The 10229-nt window shown below is 24.0% G+C and overlaps 1 protein-coding gene across 1 annotated transcript; it reads right to left on the bottom strand.

Moving 5' to 3' along the window:
* Window positions 1–6168: 6168 nt before the first annotated feature.
* LOC129606567 (SOX domain-containing protein dichaete) lies at window positions 6169–8109 on the bottom strand. The gene has a single exon (XM_055516943.1). It carries the CDS (start codon window positions 7551–7553, stop codon window positions 6492–6494), a length of 1062 nt encoding a protein of 353 aa, XP_055372918.1. The 5' UTR covers window positions 7554–8109; the 3' UTR covers window positions 6169–6491.
* Window positions 8110–10229: the final 2120 nt, after the last annotated feature.

Below are 10229 nucleotides of genomic sequence, written 5' to 3'. Positions count from 1 at the left end.
AAGTCCGCTTCTCGTGCGAGCGAGAGCAACACACCCTCCGAAAAGGTGTACTGAAGTCTCCCTATCTTCCTCACTATATTACATAAGCTAGTTTTTGTAAATATAATATAAGGGGGTCTGTAATATTCTACCGAATTTTATTCGGTTTAATGCTTACCCAGTTTTATTTCTTAGATTCATCAAAATTTACATACACTTCCAAATTTTTCTCTCAAAAATACAATACTGCGTAGCTTGTAGATTTTGTGTAGACTTATTTTACAGTTTAATTATACGTACTATTGGTGCCAACTTTTATATTTATTCTGATGTAGAAACTTAGATTCAAGTTCAAAACTTTAAATGTTAATTATACACACACAGAGTTCTCGGATATTAAAAATATTTTGTAAATTTACAAAATTTCGACTTTAATCAATGAAAATTTTATATACGTATAGTGTACATAAGTATAAATACATATTATATAAATGGAAATATTAGGAAAAACACAATATTTTTTAAATAATTTTAATTTACATTTTAGTTTAACTTTATTCTCAATATACATAATAATGTGTTTATAACCTTCATTTATAAATTCACGTGGAGCAACATATTATTTATTCAGCTGTTCTAAATAATCCTGTTTAATAATATTATAATAAAAAAAAACAATTTAAATATACGCATACGATGTGTTTTAAATTAGATCGCAAGTTTTTCAATTTAAATTTGCATATTTTGGTATTTTAATATTTGCAAAGAAGTAACATAATATTTTTTTTTAAAGTAAATATTCGAGTACATGCTTACTTAATTTACCCTATATATAGGGTATGTGACGAATATTGGCTAATAATAACAAAATTTTCTTTAGTTTTTCATCATCTTTTATTTGAATTTCAAATGAATTTCACAATCATTATTTTGTGCATTTTTCATAAAGATATATCCCATATATTTGGATCACCTGGGAATCATGATTTTGTGTCAAAATATTTGAGAAGAGAGATAATTTTTCAATTAATTGTTTTCCACATTAAAATCTGTTTTATTTTCTACTACAACTAGAGTTCAGAAAAAAACTGCAATTAGAGTTGACATCATACAAGATGTTGCTGAAATTATAACACATTTTGCCGTCTTGGATTTTCAAGTTATTTCTGCTATAAAATTTGAAGAATAATATTGAAGAAATAACATTTGTGGATAATCCCATATGGGTAAATGGAAGATTAAAATTCAGTGTTACGGGCAACAAAAAATTTGATTTTAAAGAATAAGATTAAATTAGAGCAATTTTTAATCAGTCTTTCAACTATTCAATTACTTAATTATTCATTACACTAACAATTTATCAGTATTTAATTACTAAGTAGAAATTATTCAATACCTATCCAGTAAGAAATATTCTCGAAGTCCCTTTACAATAATTACTAAATTCTAATGAGCAACGAAATACACATAATTTTTGTATTCTCTATTATGTAGATATTTTAACATTGTATTACAATTAAATTAAGATAAATAAAATATTTATTTAATTTTTTGTAATTCAATAATAATACAAAAAATGGCAATATGTTCTAGTTTTTGTATAATTTATAATGCAAATCATTTTTCTATATAATTGTATTGGAATCTATTATTAATTTAGTGTTTTATAAATTGCCATTGTTCTTCTCATTATTTCGACAAGAATTGGAACATTTTACATTATTAAATATTCGGTATTTGCATTTATTACAACAATAATTTAAACAACAATAAATGAGAATAAAAATAATAAAAATTTTGCAAATAACATTTAATTTTTTTTTTTTTATAATTATTACGATTCGAACACATTAAAACTCTTATAAAAAACAAAATATGAATTTATTTTTTATTTAAAAACAAAACAATGTGCAACACAAATATTAAAACAAAAAAAAAAAATGTTAACTAATTAATGAATTTAATTAGGTGCTTTACTGCGGTTTTAAATTTTTATTTTTTTATTTTAATTTTTTCACCTTTATTCTTTTTTTTTTTGTTTTTCAATAATATTGGCAACTGTTTAAATGTACCCCTTGCATATTATACTCGTACCTATATTCTACATATATATACATATATAGAATATGAATTCAATATTACACACGTTCATCTTATAAGAAAACAACTGGCAACTTCAAAATACAAGACGTAACAATTATATGTAAATCAATTTTTAAAAGAAACAAAATCCCGTCGGCTCAAATATTAATTTGAATAATTGATAAAATAAATTTATGGTACATGGACTTTCGTACTCTTATTGGAATCCGGACCCGAAATGTATGCGTTATTGAGATCCGGATCCAGATTACACTATAAACTCAATAACAATTAGCACATAACATAAAAATATTGAGCCGAATATTTATTGGAGCGATGTACGACTGTAATTTTAGCAATAATTGCAGTGAAGCAAAATTTTCTATTACTACGAATTCTATATTTTAAGACTTTTGATAGTTATCCAATTCTTGTAACAGACTTCATTCTGGAATAGGTTTATATAAAGTAGTGAGAAGTCAAAAAGTTTTTCGAATATTTTTTGCATAAAAAATAAAGGGTTTGTACATACAAAATACATTAAAATTTGGTATAGTATTTTTCGATATCCCAATTCTGTTACCTATATAGTTATACTTTAATCCTGCTACAGTAACTTGCAGTCCATGCTGATTTTTGAATAAGTTGAATTAAAATTCAACAAAAACAAAATGTTAAAAATGTTGACATTAAAATATAGTTGACATGACACTGAAAATTGATAAAATTACTTTATTAATTGTTCTGAAATTTGTTATGCAAACCATAGGCTGCATTATATAACGGAAATTATGCATAATATAGAAAAATTGTAAATGTAAATTTTAAAATTTATTTAAAAAAAAATCAATTACAAAATATTTAATTTATTTAAAATTTCTTGCAAATCAAGATAGAGCCATATACAGGGTGGCGCAAAAAAGGTATGTTTTGAATTCTTGATAACTTTTTTATTTATTAATTTTTTTTTATTTCCGAATCTTTTAAAACAAGGCTTGACAAATTTATAATGGAGCAGTACACAACGCAGCAACGAACAAAAATCATAGAATTTTACTATCAAAATCACAGGTCAGTTACTTTAACTCGGCGAGCATATCGGCGATATTTCAATGTGCGGAATCTGCCCTCTGCAGCAACAATAAACCGCCCGGTAAGACATTTTGAAGAAAATGGATTAGTAAGAAAAGTACAAATTCGTGGAAGATCGCGTACGGTCCAAACGGAGGAAAATAATGAACGTGTAGTCAACAGTGTAGATGAGAATCCAGGAACATCAACAAGGAAACGTTCGACACACCTGGGACTATCACGAAGATCCCTTCAGAGAATTTTGGCCTCAATACGCATGTTCCCATATAAAATTCAGCTTGTGCAAGAGTTGAAGCCGATAGACTATCAACAAAGGCATGATTATGCCATTTCTTTCCAACAAAAAGCAGAAGAAAATCCAAATTTCATACACAATTTGATAATGAGTGATGAAGCTCACTTCTAATTAAATGGTTTTGTTAATAAGCAAAACTGCAGAATATGGGCGACGGAGAACCCACGAGCAGTACATCAGCGCCAATTACACTCACTTAAATGTACTGTTTGGTGCGGTACTTTAAATCTATGTAACGAATTGCTAAAAAGTGATATTTCACTAACAAGCTCATTAAATTGTTAACAGATGCCATCTATATACAAAATGAATGCTCTTCATATTGCACAGTTCGATTGTCTTCTCGTCATATTATTTTCTTATCAAATAATTACTGATTGTAGTATAAAAGATAACAAAACATAATTATTTTCTGCAGAATTTATTATACTTAAAGGTCTTATACAATGAATGATAGAATTTTTGCTATAGAATTAATTTTAATTCAAAAAAATTCTTGTACATCTTTCCATGTTACCAAGTAAGCACTTATGATGTTTCAATTATACTTACAAAATCCCATAATATTTATTGTTATTAATATGACAATTTTTATAATAATCAACTATTATATTTGATGACGACACAAAAAACAATTTGCTAATCAACAACACTGACAAAAAACCAAAAAAAAATTTTATTTGTGACTTATAAAAAAAGTCAAAACAACAATAGCTCATGTAGGTAAATTAAAAAATGTTTATTTAATTTTTTTTAAGTTGATCATACAAATAACATGGGTATCAAATATTTTTGTAGTACACATGCCATCTATAAAGAATTTAATAGAATTAATTTATTGTTTTAAGTAACGAAGAAAAATAATGAAAAATAAACACCATTTTTTTTTTTCAATTTAAAAAAACAAAAAAAAAAACTTCTTTATTTACAGATTTTGTTCTCACATGTCTTTTTTAATATTCTTTTTCTTATAATTCTTTGTCTAATTTATTATTTAAATTCTTATTTGTATTTTATTATTTAAATTTAAATGCTATCACTTAAAATTTACAATTTAATTATTTAATTTTTTTTTAAAACTTATGTTAAAGACATTTTGTTTTTTTTTTTCAATATTTTGTTTTTGATATAATTAATATTTTTCGATATTTTTATTCTAATCCAAATGGAAAATATATTTTGAATACAATATTCTTTTATAATATGCTACTCGTATATAAAAAATTTTTTGAGGTCGTTTGAACTTGTTTTTTTTGTCTGTGTTTTTAAATAAAATTCTCTTTTTTTTTTTAAGAAAATGGGTCCAAATATTTTTTTTTTTTTTGAAAATTTCTTATAATTTAGGTTAATATTTTTTTGTTCTCAAAAAAATTTTAAATAATGAATTATAATAAACTGCGAATAGTTAGAATTTCTAAAATTTGTATGAAACAATAATATTGACAAATAGGGGAAATAAAGATTTGAAAAATTGGCAAGAAATATTATGTAAAATAAATAGTAATTTCTTGAGAAAATATTATACAAAATGCTAATGAAATTTATGTTGCAACAGCCACAATCAAATAGAGTTGACCGCAGAATTTTAATAAGACTACAACTGTAACTGTGACTTAAATAAGACTACGACTGTGTTTCGGAATGAATTCAATTTGAAATATTAAGTGGCTCCCTTTTGCATGTATGTATATGAAAATGATCAGGGAAATGTTTTATAATATTGTGACTCAGAATTTGAAATATCATTCTGTTCGTAATCCGGACTGGTATTAATACATAAATGAATGGAATACCAGAAAAGTTCAGTTACAAGAATCACAAACAATATCAAATTAGGTAAGGAACTTGTTCAGATTTTCGGGATTTCTCCTATAATCGCATTTTAAAATAAAAAAAAATCAATTTTTAAAGAAAATATCTATATTTACAATTAAAATGTTTTTGAATGTATTTATAAATTTTCCATATTATTTAGAAGAAAAAAACATTTTTGTCACAATTCTCTTTTTTTTTTTGGTCTCATCTTATAGTCTAAATACTATCATTGAAATATTTTATTTCCTATACACTGCATAAAATTATTTTAAATTTTATTTAATTAATATATAAGATTTAGAAAAAATGTTTTTATTTATAAAAAAAAAAATTTATAATTTTAAATAACTGGCCAATGTTTTTTTTTTTTTATTTAAAGAAAATTCTAAATTTATTTATTTTTCATTTTATATATTATAATTTATATATACGTTAAAGTAATTATTGTATATAACATACATTTATAATTGTGTTTATTAATAATATATAGAGATCTTTTACATAACATACTATGATATATATATAGAATTATACAAATAACACTTAAAATGTAAAATTATTTTAATTATTTAATTAACAAGAAATTAAAATTCTTGTTTGATTTTATATTATATAATAATTTATAATATATATATATATATAATAATTATTACATTATAGTCCTGATAACATAATAATTAATAATTTAAATTAAATTACAATAATTATAATTAAGTATTATGTAAGTACTTATATTTAATATCTTGCTTGAAATAATTAAATGATTTTATTTTGTAAATTTGGTACTTTTTTTTTCTATATAATTTTTATGTTTTTTTTTTTTTATATTTTATACTTTCGTCTATTCGTGTTTAATTAATATGTAATTAATTTACTACAATAAATTTTAATATTATGTACTTTCTTTTCATTTATATAATTAATTTAAATTTTTAACATCATTTGAACTATAATAACTCAAAAGCTAATTATGTTATCCATATATTATTTTGTTGAATGACAATATTTTAGCAAAAAAAAAATTAAATTTTCAAACAATTTAAAATGTTTAATTAAAATACTTTAAATAACAATTTTATTTTTTGTTTTTACTAAAATTTAAGAAAAAAATTCTTGGATATTAATGCTTAGGTATATTTAAGTATAATCAAAATAATAATAAACCTACACTTAACTAAAAAAAAAAAAAAATTATAGAATAAAATTAGGAAAAAAAAAAAACAACATTCTAATAAAGAACAGGAACCGGCCTTCTTAACGCACTATCCATAACATCTGTCATACCTTGTGTTGTACTTGGTATTGTACCACCTGGACTTGAACCCGGTGATGCTGATGATGATGTTGAATTATTATAAATACCATTCGAATGGGCAGCATATAATGATGGTGCTGTCATTCCACTATATATTCCTGAATAAAAACTACTCAATGTTGTTGGAGGTAATTGTGGTGCTTTTTGTGCTTCTAATGCATTTTGTGGTTGATTTTGTGCAGCAGCTGCAGCAGCAGCCTGTGTTTGATGTAATTTTGATAAGGCTAATGGATCAAAACCACCAAAATATGGTACTGGATATGGTTGTTCTAATGGATGTGATGGTGCAAAATATGGTGGTAATTGATGAAATGGATTATATGCAGCAGCAGCAGCATTCAATGATTTACTATTATTATTCATACCATTAAGACCTTGACCACCGGGACCACCTTGTAATGGATTTTTTGGTTTACGACGTGGTCGATATTTATAATCTGGATGTTCTTTCATATGTAATGCACGTAATCGTTTCGCTTCATCAATAAATGGACGTTTAGCTGATTCAGTTAATAATTTCCATTCGGCACCCAAACGTTTTGATATTTCAGAATTATGCATTTTTGGATTATCTTTTGCAATTTGACGTCGTTGTAATCTTGACCATACCATAAATGCATTCATTGGTCTTTTAATATGACCGTCTTGACCGGGTGATGTTGAATGTATACCAGAATGTTGATGATGATGATGATGTGGATTTGTTGGTGAATGATGATGTCCACCCATACTTGCAGTTCCCATAATTGAATTACCGCTACTGCCACCGGTATGTCCACCATTTGGTGAACCATGTCCATTCATTGCAGCTGAAATAGCGGCAAGACTGCCTTGTTGTGAAAATTGCATAGCACGTTTCATACCAATTTCTGATGGGCTAATTGTTGGTTGTGGTGCATAATCACCTGGTGTTGGTATATCTAACCCGCCGGATAATTGAAATCCATAATGTGGATGTGTTGAAAGGGTGGCCATTTTATATAGATTTGGATCAATTTTGTTAATTTTATAATTTAACGTTTTAATTTTGTAAAGATTTTATATATTTTTTTAATTAATATAATTTTTTTTTATGTTTGTTTATTTAATTAATGTTTTAATAACAATTTCTTTAAATATTTTATTTTTGTAAACAAATTGATATTTTTACATTTTCTAGATTTTTTTTTTTTTTCTTTTTCAATTTTTTTTCAACTAATTTTTTTATTTGTGTATTTGTTGAAGAACAATTCTTTTATATCGTTTATTTAAATTTGTTTATTATTATTGGAATAATTTTTCAATAATATAGAATAGATATTTTAAGTAAATATAATTGATTTCTTATTTTGTTTTTTATTTTCCTTGTTCTTTCATTGAAAACGATTCAATTCAAACAATTTGCTTTAATTTTCCCGAAAGCAAAGCAAAAATAGAAAAATAATTGTTTTCACTTTTTTTTTTATTATATGTGAATTTTTTTTTCTTGAATTCTATTTTAAATTTTTTTTTTATTATTTATTAAATTATTTCTTTTATTATTATAATTGTATTTAATTGTAACGGAACTCGAAACGTGTTAACTCGTCAAATGTAACTCTATGACTGACCTGAAAAATTCAGATAAAATAATAATGTAGTTTTTTTTATTTTATTTTTGTAATTCTTTCTGTTTCTTTTTTCTCCTTTTGTGAGTTTTATGTTGTTTTTTCTCGTTTTAATGTGTATTAATTTTTTTTTGTATGTTTTTTTGTTTTTTTTGTGTTCATTTTTTCTCTTCATTCTTCAATTCTTCAGTTATTATGAGCATAATTGATGTTGTGTTGTTGCTGTTGTTGGTTTTGGTTGTTGTTAGTGTTGTTAAATTAAAAGTTTTTTATTTCTACTTTTATCCTATTCTTCTTCTTCTTTTCTTTTTTTATATTATACAGTCTACTGTGTATTTCTACTTTGGCTTTTCCAAAAAAAGAAAAAAGAACAAGAAAACGAGAGAAAAAATAGAAATAATAATAAATAAATGATTTTAAAAAAGGAATTCTTCCTTTCCTACCTAAAAGAAAGACGTGAAACAAAAATGTTAAATAAAGGCATTTATACCGTTTTTTTCCTCCTCTTTCTTTTACGTTTTATGTTCTTCTGAGTATATTTCGGTTCTTTTTTTTTCGCTCTTTTTTTTTTATTCCTCGTATAAAGTGAAATACGACTACACTATAGCCTTTTGTATTTTATTATCAAAAACCATTATTTTTCGTTTCTCTCTCAAAAATAAAAAAAATAAAAAAATGAAAAATGTGTTGTTTTTATTTTTTTTTCATTTGGTTATTTTTCAGATTCATTTGATTCACATCCATTTAAATAGCAGAAATAAAATAGAATAAAAAGAGACAAATGCAATACACACAATATAATAATATAAAAGAAAAAGAAAGAAGACAAAAAGCATAAATAAAAATTTTTTACAATGGTCCAATCGAAAAATAGTTGTATATTGAGGAGTTTTATTTTATATCTTTTGTGTTTCTTCATTTTTTTTTTTCTTTTTTACAATATTGTGTTTTGTTTTTGTTGCGTATGAAATGAAACGAATGAACGAACGAAATATAATGGATTGTTCGATTGAAAAGAAGAAGAAGAAGAATAAAATTGAACACAAAAAAAACAAATACGAAAACAATTAAAGACCAGATGAACGAATAAAAAACGTATAATAGGTAAAGAATAAGAAGAAAAAAGAAAGAATAAATATAAAAGTAAACAACAACAACAGCACCAAAAAAAATTATAGGAATAAAAGATGAAAATAAAAAATACTAAGTATAGAGTTTATTGATACAAAGAAGAAGTTAGATATAAATACATATTTTGATATTAATACATAATTTTACATACATACATACTTACATATTTTTTTGTAGAGAATGCAAATCGCATATTTTGATATGTAACATGTATACATTATACAGTCGTTTTGGTTTCTTGCAATATGTGTATCTGATGTAAATGCACTGATATATGAGAAACTCAGTGAGATTTGAGTATGTAAAATTTTAATTACATATAGTAAATTAAAAATATACTTAGCACATTGTCCAATATTTTAATCTAAAAATATGTGAGATTATAGATTACATACCCGGGGTATGGAAGGGTTTTAATTCAATAAGACCATACATATACCCCACAATAAGTACAAAACGATCAATTTATCATTTTTACTCCTTATATTATTTATCCTGCAATTATTGTCTTTTCTATATACTTGTTTCTTATACGTTATTATTGTAATATTCTTATTTAATTATTATTTATTTATTTAATAATAATAAGAGGCAGGTATATAAAGAGAGTTTTTATATACTTATTTAATATAATTATTTATAAATACCTAAGTATACAAGCATACAAATCGAAAGTATTTTCTATTTTCCAGAAAAATTTTTCTCAGTTTTCAATTATTTTAATTTTTTCTTTCATAAATGTTTATTATTATACAATGAAAATAATGGGAATAAAAGAGAAAAGTGATAATGTATACACAGAAAATAGAAGAAATGAAGATAATAAAGAGAACAAAGTATAAAATAGAAAAAAAAAGGAGGTGTGTTCCATAAATATAATAAAAGTGTACACTATATAATTGTGTTTTAATTATATTGTAATTGTATTATAAAC

Source organism: Condylostylus longicornis, unplaced genomic scaffold, assembly GCF_029603195.1.
Source record: "Condylostylus longicornis isolate FDR11 unplaced genomic scaffold, ASM2960319v2 ptg000019l, whole genome shotgun sequence".
NCBI classification, from domain to species: domain Eukaryota; kingdom Metazoa; phylum Arthropoda; class Insecta; order Diptera; family Dolichopodidae; genus Condylostylus; species Condylostylus longicornis.
Note: the sequence above shows the minus strand (reverse complement) of the source record. Positions and strands in the feature narration are given on the sequence as shown.

Bases quoted from the DNA above. Each gene is read 5' to 3' on its own strand.
- LOC129606567 (XM_055516943.1), bottom strand. From the start codon at position 7,553: ATGGCCACCCTTTCAACACATCCACATTATGGATTTCAATTATCCGGC.